Raw genomic sequence first — 23,101 nt, 5'->3', positions numbered from 1 at the left:
ATCAGACTAGATGACCCTCACGGTCTTATCGATCATTCTTATCTAATACCGAATACTGTGCATGCATATTTTCTGTACCACCACCACTGCCGTGTGTTATGTATTTTGGTTTGATGAAAAATAAAGACTCTCTCTCTCTCTCTCATGGGTGAGGCTAGGGTCGTGACTCGTGAGATGCCACGAAAACTGAAGTTTTGATGTTAGTCCAAAAAGCTGCTTTGACGTTATTAAACTGTTATTAATTCTCAAGTTAGATTAAGCTCAAGAGCAGAACACACAGTATCGTGAGTTCATTTGCTCTTCCCACATACTCGTGAGACAGAAAATGGGAAATCGAAAAAAAAGTTGGAGCAACTTATCATAAGGTAGCGAGCTCTAATGTACCTACTCTCCTTCATCGTTTGGACCTTATTTTCCAAGACATAATGCAAAAGCTTGAACACAAACAAGTGAGTTTTTCACCCTTTCGACACTGGAGCCTCCTAGACCTTCTTGTCAGCTCTTAAAATAGATTTCTTCCACCAAGCATTTTTCAATTGTGAAAAAATACGTTGTCTATTGTATAGGAACTCAGGACAGATTTCAAGACCTGGCCATCCAAGCACTAATAGACGTTTTTGTACAAAACTCAACAGTTTGGTTGGCCGAGAAGGCTTTTAGTGAAATTGTTGAAATCAAAACGAGCGAAAATAGTAGCCTTTGTATCTTGAGCAATCAAATGACTCATTATATAGTAGCCAATTTGTTGCAAATCTGATCAAATAAATATTGTATTTTCATAGTAGCCAATTTGTTGCAAATCTGATCAACTAAATGTTATATTTTCATCTTCTTTTTGTATAACAATTTTTGGTTAGTTTGACAAATGAAATTTATTTTACAAAAAAAGGGCGAATGAAGCTTATTAAGCACTGCACTAGAATGTTGCTACAACTGCTGTTTTTAGGGGATTTGTGTTTTGACTCCTGGGTTATCCGACGGTTGTAGACTGACCATTGGTAAATTTTTCAAGTAATACACTGTATCACTACAGTAATATCGTCCCTTCCAGTTAAATTTTATGTTTGACGAACTAATCCATGCCTGTCATGTCTATCTGTGCAACAAGAAATTCCACCAAGCGGTTAATGAATTTATTCTCACGATCATAGAAGTTGCGTCATTCGTCGGGTGGGTGGAATTTGCTTGGATACGTCAAAATCTTTAGAAAGTCGGTGCCGGCTTGACGCGATATCTTGTTCAATTTTTTCTCTTCATAAATCACTCCCATCTTCAGGATATCACGCTCTCTTGTTGACTAAGGATCTCCTGGTGTTTCTCACTGCGTTATGACCCTCCCTTTCTGCAAGGGTATCGATTCGGCTCGGGTCAACAGTATAACCTGCCATGATGGTTCCCAGTTCTCTTGCTGCTCCGATGGCGAAGGAAAACAATTTTTTATAATTGTTGGTGTGGAAGTGTATCGCCTCATCGGGAGCTATGAGTCCGATGTACGGGCCCATAGGTCCCAGCGTTTTCATTTTTTGAGTGAGCCTAGTTAGAGTGTCAAAATCCCAAGCATACTTCGAGCTCTTTAACTCTTCGTAATCGGCCGATCGTGCGTATTTTACAGTTATTTCGAAGCCTTGCAAACCCTTTCCTTCTAAGGAAGTTGCTATCCGAATCAGTTTACCATGTAGGCCTACGGAAGTTTCCATATCGTGTAAATTCACAACAAGGTGTGCAATCACTTTCCTCGAAGCATACGACTTTGCAAGATGGTTGCAAATGTTTTCCAGTGCCCTTTCTGTAAATAACCCGTTCTTAGATACGTCCCTCCGGGCATTGTCCAACAGCCTCCGTACTTCGTTTACACGAGTGCCTGGCTTTGAATTGATCTTGTGGAGACACATGATTATTTGGGTCCAAGCAGTTTTCTGCAATTCATCCCCGACAGCTCGGAGCTGGAAGCCGACAGCCATTACCCTGTCCGCATTATCGTTCATGACAGTTGCCATGGTGTGATGAGTGGTACCAAGAGTGCCAAGGGGTCGAGCCATGACTTTGTTATCGTCACCAATCAACCGGTCAGGTAAATGGACTTGAGTTACCTTCAAAGCTAGTTCTTGAGCTATTATTCCGAAGTATACATCCTGGTTTACCGCCTGAGCCATGCAGAGGCTGACAATTGCACCCGTCTTCAACGATTCGGCAGCATCATCCGCAGCGAGAAGGGTACAAGCATCGGAGAATAGCAGCGATCGCTGTAGCGGATCTTTATTTTGAGTTAGAGGTACTGCTACCTTGAGGGGGACAGATGTCCCAGCAAATTCACCTGCAAATTCAGAGTCCTCCATAATCCTCCGTCACTTGTCCCAAATCTGCTTTTCTCTAGCTCTACTGTCAGCCATTACTACTTACAAATTAGATAGTTCTGAAAAAAACCTGACACATTAGACTTAGCTTTATGACAGATCATGCATGCAGTCAGGGTTTGTTTTTAAAATGTTGACTGAATGTAGATGATTTTTAGTGTCGATCCGCAAAGAATAATTCCGCAGACCCCGAAGCATTATTCTTATATATCATGGCCTGGAATGTTCTAGCTAGCGGCAAGCGGGCTAATAAGCGGCTAGACCAGTGGTTCCCAACCTTTTTTGACTCATCGCCCCCTTTTCAAACTCCACACCGATCATCGCCCCCCAAATATTGGGAACCGAAAAATGGGCATATAGACTGAAATCACCGGCCAGTTGACTAAGAAAAAAGGTCAACTTTTCAGCTCGACATCGAAATTACACTTTCCCAGCTAAATTTGGGTGAGTTGACTAACAAAAAAGCTGATTTCTCCGACTTGATTCCAAAAATACCGTAACATCACTTTGTCAGCCCCCTCTATATGTTGGTCTTGACCCCCTCCATAGGGCGATAAAGCAAACTTCAGCACCCCTCATACCCAACTCCCCCGATACCTCTTTACCGCTACTTCTCAGCACAAATTGTTGGACTCGTCAGTTAGCCGGCATAATTCGCGCGAAGCGCGAAAAATTTATATTATTCATGATTGAATCGGTCAATATGATGGGGAATTGCATATATATTACTGTCAATTTCTTATCCTCTCTCTGCTCATGTATTCAGATTTACCGGTAAAGCTGAGTGAGGTGTTTTGGAAAATTTAGGGCCCACAGAAAATAATTGAACATACTCGGGCGGACCCGTGGGCAATGTTCCCTCGAAGCTGCGCAGTGCTGACATGGTCTCGCAGTGCGCACAGATGATCTAAGTTGCGCACAAAAAATCCGAAATGATGACCTTATTTTAGTCGTTACGCACTGTTGTACAAGGGTCTGCGCAGTGAGTTCGTTACGTATTGACATTTCGTGGTCTGTCTGCTATGTCAAAAGATATTCAAATCGCCCATATACGTACTAAACTAGAAGACGCACACGATTTCAAATTGGTATTTCTGCACTGGCAATTAATTTTTCTCTGCGAGATGGCATTTTTGTGGGGTTCTGATTGCCAGGACAGGAACATTTGGTGCCATCCATTTAGGCGCCTATGGAGAATTAAATATATATGTATATCGTATATATATCGAAGTCGGTCGGCATAAAGGCAGTCCTTTTCTGCCAAAGTTTTCTCGTTCTAGCACACTTCTCGGAGTCGCATGTTACATGGCCTGAAACTTCATATGTGTTGGTGCGTCATGGTGTGATACTGGCTGATGCCGAGATGCCCATTTCTATAACTCATGCGTATTATTACTTGGAGGAAGGGCATCCAATAAGCTAGAAACACCCGACCACGAAATGGCGCGGAGCGCAAAATTTTTTTGAAAAGTTGCCTAAATTTCCAAAATAATACTCTATAATTAATGGTAATTCACGAAAAAATTGTGGGCCCCCTTCGAGCTTGGACCCCCATCCCAATTGGGGGTTTGGGTGTGGCAGTTACGGCCATGGACGCCAATACAGCCATTTCAACGCGCCATCGCCCCCCTATCGCCCCCTTCTTCCGTTTTCGCCCCCCTATCGCCCCCTTGGCTATTTTCGCCCCCCTGGACCGACAAATCGCCCCCTGGGGGGCGATATCGCCCACGTTGGGAACCACTGGGCTAGACTAACCAAAAACGCCAAAATATCCTAACTCTAGGTGCTAAAACCATGCGAATGACTACACATATCCAGAAGGATTTTTCATGCGTTGAAAATATCATCTTGAACGATTGGTTTCACTCTGAGCAGTATTGAATTGCACGGCACAGTCTGGGTTGGCGGAGACATCTTTCTTGTCATACAACTATACGCTTTGATTGAGAACACCCTGGTCACTCATTATCGGACCTTTTTTCGATTGTTGTTAGGAGGCTTTAATTTTCCATTATAAGGCCTTGTCTTGAAGAATTTGATAACCACTGTGGATCGAGTGTGCAGGACCACAACTGTTCCAATTATATCTCGCCAGCTATCCGACTGTCGTCGAGTATGACCACATTCATGTCGAAATACAAGCAGTTTCTACTGAGTAAATACTAGTCAGTCCTCAATATTACCGGACCACGATCCAACATGTCACCGCTGGTCCTATGTCAGTGGATCCCAACCTTTTTTTAAATATCTCGTGTAGCCTACCCCTTGGCTGAAATTTGAGCCAAATGCTTATGATGTACCAGGTACGGTGTAGGCTACCATTCGCTAAAATAGCTGCTGGGTAATTCCGTGTTATTACATTCCACATCAAATTGAAATTTTGCAGATAGATCAGGTATCGAATCTGGAGATTTACCGTACCTCGAAGACAAATAACACTAACTGATTTATCTGTGACTCTAGAATGGTTATACCATCCAAAATAAATTAAACGGGCTATTTGCGCCTCAAAAGTAACTCAACTGACTAACAGCAATGCGCGACTCAATTCTGATCTCCAGAGCTAACCACGTCCGCCTTCGACAAGAGCGCCACTGTAAATAAACAGAAGTCCGACTTGGCCACTATTGGCGTGGTCGCTCAAGAACGTCTTGCCAGATAATATGATTCGTACCACTGAGCTATACTAACAATAGACTGCGCTACTCGTGATATATGCGTGATCAATTGGCCACCAGACAGACAGACAGTTTTATTGAACAAAATTGAAATAAAGATATGATACATTGTGCAGCGATACGATCCTTAGGGATAGGCCTACCACATGTGACTAAAGATGAAGCAGACTTGGCAGAAGATAAATCATCAAGATATTGCATGCGATGTGATAGATAGGATTGTATTAGCTTATGCTGAGAGCCTCTCATCCCCTATCGAAATAATTTATCAAGTAAAAGACTGTGGTTTGCTGTGTCGAAAGCGTTTTGAAGGTCCAGAAAAAAACTACAGCCAATTTCATTCTTAGATATTGTTGAATAATATTGAAGCAGAATGTTGAGTACTGCTTCGTTAGTATTGCAGTTAGAACGAAATCCAAATTGGTTTGGATATAGTAGAGTAGGGTTGCCATACGTCCGGAATTTCCCGGACATGTCCGGAATTTCACTGAAAAATCTGCGTCCGGGGGGAATCTCTAAAATATGCCTAAATGTCTGGAATTTTGAAGGCTTGAAGCATACTCAAAAGTTTTTCGTAAATCAACATAAACAATATTATTTTCTAGCATATTTATGCTATTCAAAATTGTTCTTCGCGCCGCGCACGAGTTAATGCAACGTATATTGATATTAGCATGGGCACCAGGCACTACGCTCGCTAAAAACGCAATCAAAATAAGTATAAATACCCATCATTTGCTGAAATAAGTCCGATTGTAATGGCATTTATAAGTCAACGGTATATTCCTAGAGTGGGTTAAGGCCGATTGGATGCTTCAGTCACAGACAGTGGTTCCAAATCTCGGGGTCGTTCGCCTTTATCTGGGGATCGCGATGATGTTGGATGAGATCAGCTTCCTAGGCCGTGAGTAAGTTTGGGCAAGCTGAATTTTTTAGTCATTAGCTTATCAAGTTTTGAGCATATGCCATGGAACATTTTTAAGTGAAAAATGAGGTCGCGACCATAAAAGGTTGGACATCACGGGATGTGCAACATGCTGGTGCATTTTATAGTAGCCTAATATATGGAAGAACTAATATTATTGACATAATTCATACATAAAATTTAACAGCCAAATGCGTAAAGTAAGTGCCTAACAAGTTACATCGACTTGGGCCCAAGATCAGTGCTTTCTTGGGGGGAAGGGGGCAGAAAAAATGTTGTTTCGGACCTGATTAAAACACATAAACAGATAGCCGCACCGACCTAACAATATAGCAGGGCTGTCAAACACATTCTTGATAGGCCACACACGGCCCGCCAGATGATTTCATCCGGCTCGTGAAGGAATCTATTGCAGACCCTAGCAAATAGCAATCACCAGAGCTCTTATCACAGATGGCCATATTCATGACCTATGTTCCACTCCATTCCTGTATAATGTATACCAGCGCGATCAACCCGTGCCCCGAGAAGGTTTTGAATTGCCCGCGCCGTAATTCTCGAAATTATTTATAAGAAAAAGATTAATTAGCCAGGTAATTCATTGTGAACTGGCAAGGCCGACTAATAATTTGATTAGCCTGACCACGGAATGTATGATGTCGATGACTAAAATATCAGTTCCAACGCATTGACGTAGCTAGGGGCCAGCCACATTTCCATAGATCTTCGTATATGACCAAACAGTATAATATTTCGTGGCCGATTTATTTGACTTGATATTTTTCTTAGAACTTCTCGCGATTATTGTCACCCGATTTCTTTGTTTTAGTATTGGTACCCCCTGAAGATGAAAATTTAAAAATAGCCTACTCCCAATTTACAGAATTGAGCCTGACTATATTCGAAATTATGAGAGAACGTGTCGTCGAACATGTTCTTTGTTCTAGTCTGCAATGGCAGAAATATGGTTGGCGTTAAAACCTTTGCGCAAAATGTTAGACGCATATTTGCTGAAGCCCGAAATATTCGATATTAAATATGCCCAAGAACCGATTGATCAGGTCCTTGCCAAATGAGCTTACCGGTATTTAGATTCGACCCGTAATATATTCAAGTGACATTATTATTGACCGAATACGTTCATAAACTTTTGGAAATTTTCGCAGCGGCTGGGACCTGAGTCCGTTACCTAACAAATGGTTATTAACATTAAGTGACCCGCGCAATGGTTCGTAAATCTCATGTCGCCCTTTGGCCGTAAATATTGGCCGCCCCTGGTGTATACGGCCGATGGGCAATGCTTTGCTAGTGTGACGTCATAATGACGGTCAATTTGTTACACCTCATTTTAAAATCCGCGAGTGGGCCTATAGTTAGACATGTCGCTTGTGTCCCCTTTTTTATAAACTGGCAACACCCTTGCTATTTTAAGTGCGTTAGGGAATATTCCATTTTCTACACACTGATTGAAGAAATGGCAAATGTATGCAAATGTTGCTGGTGTAATTACTTTGACCAGTTCAACTGTTAACTTATCATAACCCTCTGCCTTACCACCCTTCATATTTCTAATAATTTCATAAATTTCGTGTTCATTCGCTGGCAACATGAACATGCTGTTGGCATTGCTCTGGAATGAAGGAGAGATACATCTGTTGTGGGAAGATTTGGACCAATGGATGTAAAATATTTGTTGAAGGTGCACGCTATTCATGCAGGATCAGAAATCGCCAGTCCATTTTCATCAATAATTTGGGATGGTTTGGTTGATTTTTGCGAGGAAGGAGTGATCAGATTCTTAATTCCACGCCACATTTGTCTTTGGTTAGCACTATGTTGATTGAAATATTGGTAAATCTATGATTCTTGTTGCCTTGAATTTGATCTGGTTTAATTTATTAGCATATGTTTTATGCTTGATTCGATCCATATCTGAACCCTTTGTAATCCATATATACGATGAAGTTTATTTCTTTTCCTAATAGAGCGAAGAATACCTGGTGTGATCCAAGGTTTGAGATGTAACTTGCGTTGTTTACGAGTAAGGCGCTGGATAGAAATGTGTCTATTGACGAGGTCAGTGATCTGACACAGAAAAACTTTCGGACTTGGCATCAAGATTTTCTTTGGTGAGCGGCTGAAGATCATTTCCAGGAAAATATACTCGAATGATTCAGCTAATAACGAATGCTTGGACTCCATTGTAGGCAGTCTTCTGTAAATATAACTACTTTGAAATAGTGGTGATTTAGTAACAACATCAGGTAAAACTGGATAATCATCTGTAAGATCAATATGGATGACACAAGGATGAATAGGACACACAGTTAAGTTGGTGTATATGTGATCGACTAGTGGTGCAGAATGATGTGTTACTCGAGTTGTCGCCTTTGTAGTAAAGAGTAGGCTGGGGTATGGGACAGCATAACATATACCTGAAACCAATATTTGAATGATTCTATTAAATATATTTATATCTAGAATACAGGTGTTGGTCTTATCCCTCCCATATACAATCACTTGAAAGTAAATCATGAAACCCATAAGAAGCCAGTTTTCAGAATCAAATCTGAGATTGGCAATATGAAACGTTAAAGCATGGGAGGGAGAAAAGAATGCCGTCAGTACAAAATTGGTAGAGCTACATTAAACAGGTATATGGAAAACCAGGGGATGAGTCTCACATGAAAAAGATTTCAAAATCGTTTTCCAATACTGTCTTTAATGACGGGGAGAAAAGTATGTTGGCACAGTGTGGCCCTTTTCATACCGGAGTTCCGGGAATAACATTTCTCGAAAATGTTTACCGGAACCCCTCTATGTGAACATAACACTGGTTTTTCGGGGCGGTATGAACGCGCTTATTTTCGGAGATTTTTACGGGACCGACTGAGTATGAACACGAATGACGCAGCTGGGTTCCCGGAACGCTGTTAATCAAACTTCTAGTTACGGTAACGCGCTGTTCATTCAGGCTGCTTGTATTTCGAGGTCAGCTACCTGCGGCATTTTGATCTTCTTGTGTAATGGTGTTGGGAATGCATTATTCTTGGATTTATATTCTGTATGCTCACAATACGTAGTCACAGACTACCAGTCAGCTTCTTTTTTCTGTGGTTTTGTAAGCAGAGCACGGATAAAAAGGTAGAACACCATCTCCTAATGATGCAGCATTGGGTGAGTTGCCTGAAAACTTTAGGTTAGTCACCGTCATATACGCCTACTGAAAATGGGATTTCTAACATCTGCTTTGATAGTTGTCAGCACAGCAGAGAATGATGTCCTTGGCTCTGAATCACTAACCAAAATTGAACCAATGGGCTGGTAAACCATCGTACATCATCCAAGCCATAATTTGGTTTTCACCTATGCCTTCATTTTTTTGTTACAACCAAGTTATTCCTTTGTTATCCAAGTGTAACCTAATCTGATCTTTTCGCAGATCTAGATGGAGGATACTGATGAAAAAGGTGGAACTGTGCATGAAGTTATAGTTTCTCTCGTGAATAAAATGAAACAGCACAAACACATCTGGTTAAGCAAGAGCACTGTTTATTGAGAAAGTCATACAGGGCATTTCCGACATCTGGGCCAGCGATACTTGGATCATCACCAGGTCTTGTCTTCATTGCGTATACCATCCTCTGTATCATTCTGGCCTTAGCGGATTGCAGTTTCTGAGCAAAGCCGAACACCGCGCCTTCAGTCGACCAAAATCTTTCAACCTTCATGCGTACTTTCAAGTTTCCGAAAAAGCAATTGTGAATTTTAAGGGCAGCAGAAAGGAGATTTATATTACATATTTGAAATTAGCTCCTGCTCTGTTTGTATTTCAGGGAAAAGGCTTCACGAGCCGGGGCTAAAAGGGATAGGCTGCCTCGTCAGTTATGTAGGCTAGTACGGAACCCTCTGGCTCCCAATCATGAAGTCATCCTGAAAAATTTGAATGCAGCAAATGCATGTTTGGTACAAATGTTACTATGGTAACTTTTTATCCCTCTACAACACTCAGACTTGTGCAAAGTACTAGAATTTCAAAATGCGCAACTTTAACTAGAAGTACTCAATTTTTTAAACTAGCAACTAGAACAGGGGTGGCCAACCTTTTCAGCCAAAGGGCCACATTCGATTGACGAACTATTCTGCGGACCACTAGCCGCGCCGAGCGCGAAAAAATTTAAGTTGATAAATCAATAATATTCTCACTTGACTATATTGCAAGCCTGCTGTATATCGCTGGGCTCAGTTTGCAAGGACTGGACTATTCGGCACCTGGACATATCGATATCGAAAGCTTCGTCCAACATGCGTTAATCATTTTGTGCCTGGGTTCATAGTCGGCGGTCTTTCTGCGAGCGCAAACGGGAGGTCGCAAGGTCGCGAAGATATATAGTTAGACTCAATCTGATACATTAGGCGTTCTTTCATTTTCACAAAGGGGTAACAATATTAAAAGCAAGAAATCGAGTGACAAGATGTTGCGTTACGCGTGTAGAAAACTTCTACTTTTGTTAAATCTATCGCAAAGTATTCTGCTTTATTGTAGTGTACGAAGATCTACCAAAATGTGACTGGCTCATATATCTACCAATGCGTCGGAACTGACATTTCAGTCATCACATCTCAAGTGTTACGGCCAGGCTAATCAAATTTTTGATTGGCCTTGCAAGTTCACAATCTGTGCAATCCATTTTTTAATAATACTACTAATTTCGGAAATTAACTCTCGGGCCACATGTGGGCCACGGGTTGGCCGGCCCTGAACTAGTACTGTCAACTTTTCAAAATCTGCAATTAGAACTAGAACTACTAACTTTCAAATATCCCAAACTACACTGTAAAAAATAAAAACCTCGATTTACCGCGAAATGTTTGGAAGCACGGTAGCCAGACATTTCGTGGTAAGCTAACATTACCGTTAGTCAATGTAAATTTAACTTACACTCGTCCGGTAATCTCACTTTACACGCCAGACTGTAATGTTACAGTCACCTCCGGTATATCTAATCTACATGTTCTCCTGTACATTTGCGATCGAGACTGTCATTTTACCGCCTACCTACCTACATGCTGTCCCTGTAAATCAGGATTACATACCAGCTTGTAAATTCACGTACATCCATACCTATCGCAAAGCAACCCGATGCAAAAATATCGCAACATTTTCTTCACATCCCCAAAACGACATTGGAACAAACTGTATATTCATTCATGATATCACGATGAAGTGGTTATCGATGGAAAAATATTGCTGCTAGAGGTCTAATTCTTCTTTAGAAGACATGCAGTAACACGAGTGGTCTCAAGAAAACGTGAATTAATTCCACCACCGGCCAAACTTCCAATTGTTTCTTTTTCTCGTTCTCATTCCTTCTGTGTAAGTAGTATCTTGCAGTTCCACTAAAAAGAATTCATGCGTAAGTCGCTATATAAAGCAAAGTTCCTAACCTGGACAGTGGACATGCCATTATAAAGACTAAGACAAATGGGCTAACAAAAATATAACATGTTTTGAAGTACCGGTACTGGCACATTGTGTGATGACGGCTCCGCCTTTTACATGACATAGCAGAGATTCATGACTTTATCTCTGTATTGAAGCAAAAGGTTCCTAATTTAAGGTGGCTTGTGTGGCAAACAAATCCAGCAGTGGATGAAAACATATCTATGCTATGGCCCGAAAATGACATTACCAAGCCAACAGTTTCAACTCCTCCGCAGCGGAGTATGTGGTCACTATATAAGTCGACAAATATCCCAAAATAGAACAGAGAATGCGGCGAATGAAATATATCAATCATGAAATCCAAGTCATCGAGGGCTGAAGAGTATGTTGATGTACATTGTACATGCCTGACTACACTACAAAAAATATATAAATTTGGTCTCATTTTCAGCAATTTCAGTCTTAATAAGTGAGCAGGGTTGTAACCAAGTCACAAGTCAATCCCACTTTAAAAGTTTTGACTAGATTCAAGTCGAGTCATTTTCAATTCACCACCGAGTCCAACTCATCGAGCAGAGCGTCGAGGTCGAGCCATGGTTTTATGACTCGAGTCTGAGTCCAAGTCATTGCGTTGACTGCTCAGTTTCCAGTTTAAGTCTATTTTCCATCAATTTGGGTCTTATTTCTGAGACAGAAAGTAGCCTACTTGGCAAGAACAATTGGTCTTTCAGACTTCTTTTTCTAACATAATGATTCATGACCAAATTTGTCTGACCTTTTTGTAGTGGTATCAGAGTGTACTCAAAGGTGGTGTGGACACAGAAAAAAAAATCTCTCGTTCACGTTTCACTTGGGTAGTCAAGATTGTTATTTTCGATCCGTTTTCAGTACTGATTCAGTGCAAAAGCCGGTATTGGTATATGTTGATTTTGACGATGTTTCATATCGAGATGGGTGACAAGATTTTGTATGGTATATGATGTTATCTAATACTGTACCAAGTTTCAAGGTCCTCACTTCATGATTAGGGCAGTAATTTCGTTATCGAAGTCGACCGTGTATGAAGAGAGCTGCAGCGTCTGACCTCTCGACTCTATCCTACCGCATAACACAGGGCCGGCCAACCCGTGGCCCGCGAGGTAATTTCCAAAATTTCTAATATCATCAAAAATGGATTGCACAGATTTTGAGCTTGCAAGGCCAACCAAAAATTTAATTAGTGTGACTGCAACACTTGAGATGTGATGACTAAAATATCAGTTCCAACGCATTGACCGATCCATCAGCCATTCACATATTGGTGTATCTTCGTACACTACAATAGAGCAGAATAATTTGCGATAGATTTATCAAAGGTAAAGATTTTCTACAAGCTTAGCGCAATATGTTGTCACTCGATTTCTTGTTTTTAATATTGTTGCCCTTTTGTGAAAATGTAAGAACACCTAATTTATCAGATTGAGTCTAACTATATTCGCTATTACGAGAAAAGGTGTCGTTCAACATATGCGACTTTGCGTTTGCTCTCGCAGTATGACCGTCGACCATGAAACCCAGGCACGAAATGATTGACGCATGTTGGTCACAGCTTTCGATATCGATCTGTCCATGCGCCTAATAGCCCAGTCCTCGCAAACTTAGCCCAGCGATATACAGCAGGCCCGCAATATAGTCAAGTGACAATATTATTGACCTATGAACTTCAAAAAATTTTCGCGCTTCGCGCGGATAGTGGCCCGCGCAAAAGTTGGAAAAAGTTGGGAGCTACTGGTCTAGTGCCTTACCATTTCAGACCTCTTCTTTTCCGTATTTAATCTCTCATTCATGAACAGTTCCAAAGAATCGGCATCTTGAAAAGGTTCATGAAGAATATCTTCAATCCTTGCGCCAACAGCAGCACTTCTGTCATCGTTGGTTTGTACTCTCTCTTATGTAATTCAGCAAAAGTGACTCATTTTTCTTGAAATCTTGCATTGTTTGCCGGCGTAGACCATCAATGTCTTCACGGACACCACTGATGTCTCTACGAACCAATTCCAGTAGTTTATATAAGTTTGTTTTCTTGCTCGCATCTCGGCTCGAGCTTGGACCTATATGGTCATCTGAAAAAAAATTAAATAACTTCAAATGCTATACAGCAAGTGTTTTGCAGATCAGGCGAGTGATCGACATCGTAAATGAGGTTGCTTCAATTGTCTGATTACTAATCACGGATTACAATTTACTGAGGCGTTCTGAGCACTAGCGAAACTGCGTATTCAATTATTCGCGCGCGTATCGGTTAATGGTAGATAGTTGGCATTTACGCGCTATCACGGACTCGCTGATTGACAGCGCTGATGATTTGAAATCGCAGACGGCGGGCGCCTAATCTTAATTTATGAGGTGGCCGCCTATGGCTACACACAAGACATGATAGACTGCGTTGATGTGCTGGGATGGCCTAAAATAGCAGTTACTTCCATATAGAGCTCTGAAACAACTTTTTGCAGACGAATTATCGATTCTGATTTTTGAGTGGGATAAACTATTCTGCACAACTGCAGTAATCAGAAAAGGATGCTAACCTCCACCACAGCTTTGTTCTTCAACTCCAGCTTGATGTGATGTTTTATTTGTTCTTATCTTTTTTACGCGAGGACATGGCACAAAGTGTTCCAAATCTTCACCAGCCGAGCGTTTCGGTGCGGTGCTAGTATCTTTATCTGTAATGAACGCAAATTACTCAAAATGGGTTGAATCCTATATTCCTACAAGAACGACGTGAAATAAATTTCACCCGTCATTTTAATCCTAAATGTGATTGCTAAAACACTATCCTCATCTTGAAGGAACATAATTTCCATATTCAGTCATTATAGTTCGAGACCAATGTTCCCTCTAATTTTTCGCGAGTCTGAACACTTCAGCTTTCTTGAGCGCGGCACACGTTATTCTGTGCACGACAACTTTCAAGCAGTGCGCCGCCGTGGATGCGCTCAGTTCAGAGGGAATAGTGCCCGAGATGTCTTCTAATTTCTACACCAATTTGTACGGTATGATTCCACTCTCCCCACACATATAACAAGATCTACACGACTGATAGTTGAGAGAAGGATGCCAACCTTCATCGGAACTTAGTTCAACTCTGGCTTCACAGTGAGGCTTCTTTCCACTGATCTTTTTTAGACGAGGCGTCGCAAAGTGATCCAAATCTTCACATGCTGCGCGTTTCGGTATCGTGTCAGTATCTCCATCTGTAATAAACACTAAATAGTTACTTTAACAGTTCTTGTACGGAATATCAACGTCTCATGTTAGCTCAAATTAAATTAGACTGCAATAGTAATTGAGTATTTAGTTCTAATCACCAGAATCAGAAATTTGTTCCACGAATCGCGAAGGCATTCGAACTTTTCGTTTCGTGTCTATATCCGAATCACTTTCCAGATTACTGGTATATAAGGCTTGATGCACTTTGGAATTGGCTTTTTCCCACGAGTATGTGAAATAACGTGACTGCAAGTGTAAATCAATTCCTAGCACTTGATACAAAACCTACCAGATTGATACATTATTCTTATATCATGCTTAGTCCATTTTGTTGGTGAGTGGTTAGGATTAACTCCACTTCGAGCTTGCGTTCGGGGGTGGCTTGGCGGCCAAAAACATTGTAGTTTTCCCTTAAATGTCAATAAAAAATGAACCTACCAATGAAATAGCTCATGCCTGTAACTGTAACTTACATGATTTGACTTAATAACCCACGAACGATGCACAATAGCCGTATCATCTCCCTCTGAAGGAAAAGCTAGTACACAATATTGCTTATTTTTACTATTCATATTTATACTGCTAAAAAACAATATCCTTTATAGAGGTATACCTTATTTCTGTGTATAGTAGATATGCCAGTCAGATAATGAGAATAAAATAGTCATAAACACAACTGCAACCAGTCTTTAGGCACTGAACAATCTCGTATTTAGTAGAAAAATTCATGCGCAATACCAAGAAATACAATCTTGCCATTCGCAAGTTCAAGCAAAATAGCCGTGGATGCTATGTAACTCGACGGAATGCGTTTGATTATTGCCACAGTCAAACTGGTTGTATATGCACCAATCAAGTTGGACGTACAAGGTGACTGGAATAGGGGATATTTTGAAGTAAAGACCTGACATTTTAGGTTTGGGGCAATAGAATCATCAAGAACTTCCAAAATTTCACAACAATGTCCATTTTCAAGTATGTAAGAATTGTTAGGCCTTTCTGACGTGAATTTCTTCACTGATTGTTGATCATTAACAATAGGCATGCTCACCGATTCTTTGTGACGTCTCACGACTTGCGAGAGCAGGTTTTTACCAGATCTCACATTCTTCAATATTTGTTGCATATAATTTTCAAAACGAAAAGCAGAACATTTATCCAGTCCCCCAAAAGTGATGGCATCCTTTGACAAATGCAACAACATGTGTACATTATATACAGGGAATAATTCACCATACAATTCAGAACTCTTCTTTACAAAAGAAGTCAAAAGTTTATGGGCAAATTCTGCCAATTGCTCGGTTACATGTTTGGACACGCGGAATTCGGTAGCCTTCCAGCGGTCAACTTCAACAAGACTCCTTGGCTTTCTAGCGAAAATTTTAGGAAGATGTGTTTTCAAAGCTAGTAATCGTTCACCAATAATTTGTACCTGGTGAGCAGAGAGCGATGGTCTCTTCAAAGGCACATGTTTAGTGGTGCTTTTCTCACCACGAATCCACCGTAAAAGTAATCGTCTCATGACACCCAGGCAGACACAGTGCATGTAATTGACCATGTCGACTTGCAAATCACAGAAAGGTGAATAGCCACGATGGTGTTCAGGGTCAGTTTGCGCTCGGAAAGATGAAGCCGTTCTCAGAGGAAGTGTTGTGCAGTCTGCCAATGTCATTCTGCGATGCACAGACCTTCCTCGAATAACACAACGATCACAGCTTGAATAGCCTGTATGATTTTTAATAGCTTTTACCATCGATTTCGCGGGGGCGTCGCAAACAATACAAGACAAAATGATGGAATATGCTTTGTCCCCAATCAATAAGCCATTCTGCATGAGAATTTTCAATTCATCAACTGTTTCTTTGAGAAATTCTAGGCATTGAGGTTTTGAAGAACCACAAGTTATTGCTATGGGAAACACTATTTCAGGTTCAAGATTAATTATTCTACCAAGAACTGGCCAGAGAGTAACTTTAGAGCTCTTAAAAAGCGGTAAGCCATCTATGTTCAGGGATAAATGTAGCTCATTCATTGTTCATAACATCTCTTTAGAGTAGCATCTCATTGCATTTTCCAATTCTGAAGCTATACCTAGATAATGATAATCCATGGACGATATATGCTTCAAATCTACCTTTCGTCTTGTTTGCTGCAATGATCTTGCAGTCTTAGGCAAGTCATGTCCAAATTTTCTGAGGATACGTAGTAAATAGTCTGTTGTCGCTTGTGGAGCATTGCAAGACGAGGCCCACTGCGCTAAATACGACTTCAATAATTGCGTATTATCGTCATCTAGAAGGGCACTACTGGTATCACCGGTACAGCAAGAATTTTCGTTTTGTATGAGTTCAGGAATACCGCCGGGCGGATAAATTTCGTCTACCTCATCCGTACATGATACTGGAGACGTGCTACTAGAATCACAGTCACTTTCATCATCCGGTAATGGTGCGGCTTCTGCCGCATTGAAATCGCGATCTAATGGCGAGCTTCCTTGCTGTATAGAGGCTGGCAGGTCACCATCTGTATTGTCAGTACTGACGACAGCTGCATCGCTTAATCTACGCCGCAAACGTTTCCTTCTAATCCAGCGGTTCCCAAAGTGGGCGCCAACGCCCCCCCTGGGGCGCTCGTGGACGTGAAGGGGGCGCATCTGCGATATGGTAATTTTCAAAGAATCATTGATTTTCAAAGAGGCTTGAAACATCGAAGTGTTCAAATGTCATGGTACTTGATGCTTCAATGCCCTCCGATGCTCAGTGTCATGTAAAATCGCTGCTCTACCATCCAACTGCAGTCCTGTTATTGTCATTAAGAAAGCTCGAAAAAATAACATTTGAGAATATATATTTTTGTTACGTGACAAGAAACATTGACATTATCAACTATTAGGCACAGTTATTCGATTGTTCATAATAGCACAGCACAGTTTCATAAATTACAACAAAAATAGATGCACACAGTACATTTATCGAATGGCTTCAACAGGTATATCTGATAATAATGTAATTTGCATAAACATGAAAATCCCTTTTTGCTACATTTGCTTTCCGTTGACCAGGAATTTGGATTTTGTTATTCTGAATTTAGATGACAATAAGTCTGACATAATAACATATTGACTCACAGTTTTATACTCAAATAAATGATGAAGCGGTAAATAAAGCAATGAAATACTTAACCGAAACGACGATCGGGGTCCTAGGAATTGGCCGGTGGCTTCCGAATCAGGTTTGCAGTGGCTCCGGATTCCGTCATCAGGTTAATGCGTAACGAGTTGTAATCTACTTTATCGGGATCCTCCATATCGTTTCTTGAAGCATCTCAGTCAACGAGCAAAGAAAGCATGTTGATAGGTCGTCTATTGTCATCAGGAAGGAATGGAAACTGACCGAGATAGTGTCCTGTAACACGACGTTTTGCAGCTTTGCGAGGTGGGCATACTTGGTTGCGTTGTCGCCGGTCCTTTCCCCCACTACAACGAAGTTGCATGGTAAGTAAGCCCAAGTTTTGATCGAGCCATTCAGGTCGTTTATTAGGAAGCTCGGCTGGTGACAGACCTGATCTTCAATGCAACAAAACGTCGCATCAAAATCGTGAGAATCAGTGTTATCGAAAGGTATTGAGAGTTGTATGGTCATTTTTACTATATAAATACATACAAACAGTCATTTTTGTCAAAGTCGCTCACATCAGATCGCTGACCGATATCTTCATCTAGTTTCATGGTCACATCATCCAATCCAACTTCGTCAGCTCCTTCAGTCTATTGTGGACTCTAAATAGTTGAAGTAGAGTGCATGGCCGATAAAATATTTGCAGAAGGAAGGGCAAGAAGTAGGACTTATCTAATAATTAGAATACTTATCCAATAATTAAAATACTTCGAAGCCCAACGCAAATTCCAAATGTATATGACAGTGCAATACTCAGAATGTGGGCGGACTTGATATAATAGTATCACATCTGACAATAATCACCGCGATTTTGGATAATCAAAAATATCCAGTGAAAATAAAATGATTACTTGTCCAATGGTTCAGGTGCTTTGGATGTTTCTTCCTCAATAACCTTCCCAACCTGGGGATCAAGGGTGCATTTCGATTAAGTGAAATTCATGCATCTTATCATTATTTCATTCACTTTTGTGGATGCAAAATCATCGATGCCAATTTCAAATCCGCATTCCGTGTCCGCCGTCATCTATGAAGTGGCATAAAATGAGGGTTACCTACCATACGTCCTCTTTAAAGAGGATTTGTCCTCTTTTTTGAAAATTTGGGTCAGATTCAGAGAAAATTGCGAGTGATATACCGTAAATTGGCACAGAAGTGACGCTCCGACGGGTATTTCGTAGTTGAAAACGACGAGTTTAGCTCTTAGCGAAAGGTTGACATTTTTCCAGTAATCCAACTAGCAGTGCGGAGAGAAAAACGTTATTTTGAGCTCTGAGCGGTAATGTGGCCTTTTTTTAGTCAACCAATCACCGAGGGGGAAAAGTTCAACGATTTTTGGGAATTCTTCTCCGGTTTTGCAAGTCTCAATTTCTGAAAAAGGGTCCTCTTTTTACATTTCTAAAATATGGTAAGCCTACACAAAATGTTTTGTTCCAATGAAGGTCAGCTGTGTCATCAGCACTTAGTGGTGTTTTATGTCTCCACTAGGTGTCTTGTTTTACGTCATTTCCTTTCGTAATCATTTCCTCCGTTTGTCCTTCAGTTACTTGAACGTTCTGGTATAGGGCGTTTCGAGAGTAACATGTGTTTCCTGATTTACTTGTATTATTTTTCTATTCTGTGTAGCTTAGTTTTACCATAGTGTCCTATATGGTGTCGACACAAGCAAATCGCACGGTTCAATGAAATTGTATCACGTCACAGTTTCCATTTGGCTACGGGCAATTTGACGGTGATTTTTGACCGACTTGCCTAGCGTTAAATTTGATGAATCGGGTATCAATCGAAAGCTGACTCTGTACTGCTTGCAAAAATATAAATTTTATTCCACTCATGGCACTGGAACCCCCACAATCAGCCATAAACTATTCATTGTCGAGTAGATTGGCAGTGTGACGCAACAATGCTGTCTGGCGAAACAAGAGACTAGCTCAAGAGCAAGGATGCGGCCGAGCGGCGAGAGTGGGATCAGCTGACGTCGCGGCAATAGCAATGGCAACCGCGCCTCAGAGAAACGCTGCGCTGTTGATACTTTTTCTATGCGCTTCGGTACAAGCGAGCACACACCAGCCTTTCCTTGACTTGTAAGTGTAGAACTGAGTCCACAGAATGTATTAGGGCCCTACCCATTTTCGCGCAATATCCTTCAGCTGATAGAGATATGTAGGCTACGTCTAAGTAGTCTACATTGGATATGTCCGATTATTATGATATCTATTGCCCGCTTGTTGCGTAGGGCTCCAGCGATGCGTGGCGCTGTTGATACTTTCTATAGGCGCTTCGCTAAAAGCGAGCACACACCAGCCTTTTCTTGACTTGTAAGGGTAGAACTGGATCCGCAGAATTTATTGGGTCCCTACCAATTTTCGCGCAATATCCTTCAGCTGATAGAGATATTTCTAGTATGAAAAATATACTTTCAAGTAATAAGATTAACTCAAGACAGCAAATTTAGATAATGTAAATGTATCATATTGTAGTAATACAACTACAGTGATGAGTTTTCACTCTAGCCCCATAACAGGGATATCTAGAACTCCGGGATGTGTAACTCTCGAAAATCTACTCTCGCCGCCGCCCAATAGTAGGGTCACTCATTTGCTCTTGGCGAGCTGTGGAGTGGCTGGATGCTGCTTCTTTATGTCTTTTACCAGTTAGTTTTACGATGTATAAATCATTATCAACCATGAGGAGCTATATTAATATAAGTGACGGTTGATCAGATATTCATATTCTAATGTGCCAGCAGAAGCAATTACCCTGCAGTTCGGCATCGGTAGTACCGGTATTATTTTCAACACATTGTCATGTCGGATAGTTCTCGCATAACAGATGTTAGTTTGTGTATTTTACGAGTTAGTTTGTCGAGATTCACCTATATTCAAGTTAAAATTACCTATGGGGAATATATAGTAAGTGATGGTCGTTGAGATATTCATATTTTAATGTGACAGCGGAAGCAGTTACCGCGCAGTTCGGCATCGGTAGTACCGGTATTAGTTTCAACACATTGTCATGTCGGATGGTTCTCGCATAACAGATGTTAGTTTGTGTATTTTACGAGTTAGTTTGTCGAGATTCACCTATATTCAAGTTAAAATTACCTATGGAGCATAATATATAGTAAGTGATGGTCGATGAGATATTCATATTCTAATGTGACAGCAGAAGCAGTTACCATGCAGGAGTTTAGCATTGGTATGGTACCGGTATTAGTGTTCAATGTCATGTCTGTTTTGCGATTTCAGTTAATTTTGTTGTTGGCAGTGGTGACCCAGATTTCCTCATATAATTGATTCAGTGACTACTTGAGACTATTATCAGGTTTATCATAGATAATTAACATGGGTTACACATGCTGTATTCCTGGATGCCGTACTGGGTACAAGGCTAATAGAAAGACTGCTACTGCTGTATCTACTCAGCTGTTTAAGTTTCCTCATGATGAGAAATTGAAGGAAAAGTGGATCAGGGCTATACCGAGGCAGAACTGGATAGTTTCAGTAAACCACAGGGTTTGCTCAGAACATTTTACACGGGACAGTTTTATCACGAGTACCAGTGACAAGAAAGGACGGCGGGTTCGCAAGCGTGAATCATTGGATTTAACAAGGCCGAAACTCAAACCGAATGCTGTTCCACACATATTTCCCACATTACCAAGATATTTGAGTAGAATCAATCCATCCCCGCGAAGCCATAACACTGGCTCGTCAGCTCGTCTTGCGAGAGAAAATTCAGCTATTGAACGCCGCAACTTGGATTTTATGAAGAAAGATAGCATCGAGAACTTCATAGCTTTAAAAAGAAAGCTACAGGATGTAACGGTGCTATGTGGATATATTTGTCTCAAAACAGATGACGGTATGGTGTTCCACTACATCAAGTCTCATTCTGAGTCGCAGACAGAAGCCCCTAAGATTTGGGCATCTGTTATTGTAACACATGATTTGACAGTAAAGCCATTTGTCCGTTCTGGTCTTTTGTCACCTGAAGTGTACAAACACATTTTGGGCAGTGAGCATTTGGAAACTTATAGTCAGCTGACGAATATTCTTGCATTATGCAAATGTGTGAGTGAGGAGCATGTTGAAGGTGATCAAGATCACACTCACTTGCAAATAGCAATATTCTTCCTCGAAAACTATATCGCACCACATAATGCCACCGGGAAGGAAGAATCAAGAATTGGTCTTGTGAAGTTCATTATTGAACAACTGAGTCTAATGCAGACTCAGAAGAATGGTCGTCGGTACTCAACAAATATGTTGATGACTGCATTTTTGTGGAAGTTAACGAGTCCCGCACTATACAAAAAATTACTTGACCTATTTATTCTTCCATCAATTCGTCATCTGTATAAACTCTCTGAGGGAATGACTGTAGAAACTGAAGTGATGAATATGGATTATCTGAAGCAGAGAACAGATAACTTGACTGCACGCGACCGAATCGTCACACTGATGGTGGATGAAGTTTATACTGCCCAAAGAGTGGAGTATACAAATGGCAAATTTGTGGGATTAACGCAAGACGGCAATCGTGCAAAAACCGTGCTTGCATTTATGGTTCAATCGATGTTTGGGAAATACAAGGATGTTGTGTGTCTTATTCCTGTTGACATACTTAATGCCTCAGTACTCCAAGCATGGTTCAATAAAGTGATGGATGCAATAAATGAACATCTGTTCGTGGTAGCAGTTTCAACTGACAATCATGTTTGCAATAGAAAACTTTTCACCAATTTGTGTGGTGGTAAAATGGAATACAGTATCGACCATCCTCAACGAGCTGGACAACGGCTCTTCTTGATGTTCGATTTCACACACAATTTCAAAAATTTATTCAATAATTTTGTGAATAAAGGAGTTATGTGTCCCCCAGTGGTTGGACATGAAGCCATACTTGGCATGTCCTGTACTGCGGACTTCGAGCACATCAAGAAACTGTACGCCCTTGAAGAGGAAAAGACCTTGAAGATAGCCCATGAATTGAAAAAAGTTTCCTTGAATCCAAGTAATATTGCTCGTACGTCACCTCAGCATGCTTTATGTGTTTTCAGTGAGTCCACTATTCGAGGCTTGAATCATTATAGTGGAATGCATCCGGAATTCAGTGAAACCGCCCGTTATGTGGAATTTGTGCGGAACATTTGGAGTATAATGTCAGTGAAATCACCCAGCAAAGCCCAGAGGAAGCGAAATCCATTTTTTACACCCCTGCAGACATCAGTAGACAATCAGGGCATTACATACTTGAAAGAGGCAATC

The 23,101-nt window shown here is 41.0% G+C and overlaps 1 protein-coding gene across 1 annotated transcript; it reads right to left on the bottom strand.

Moving 5' to 3' along the window:
- Positions 1 to 14,448: 14,448 nt before the first annotated feature.
- Positions 14,449 to 19,894, bottom strand: LOC145448153 (uncharacterized). The gene has a single exon (XM_080326480.1). It carries the CDS (start codon positions 16,685 to 16,687, stop codon positions 15,368 to 15,370), a length of 1,320 nt encoding a protein of 439 aa, XP_080182606.1. The 5' UTR covers positions 16,688 to 19,894; the 3' UTR covers positions 14,449 to 15,367.
- Between the last annotated feature and the right edge of the window lie 3,207 nt (positions 19,895 to 23,101).

This window comes from Botryllus schlosseri, chromosome 10 (assembly GCF_051294905.1).
Source record: "Botryllus schlosseri isolate E-star chromosome 10, Bs_hap1, whole genome shotgun sequence".
In the NCBI taxonomy this organism is placed as follows: domain Eukaryota; kingdom Metazoa; phylum Chordata; class Ascidiacea; order Stolidobranchia; family Styelidae; genus Botryllus; species Botryllus schlosseri.
Note: the sequence above shows the minus strand (reverse complement) of the source record. Positions and strands in the feature narration are given on the sequence as shown.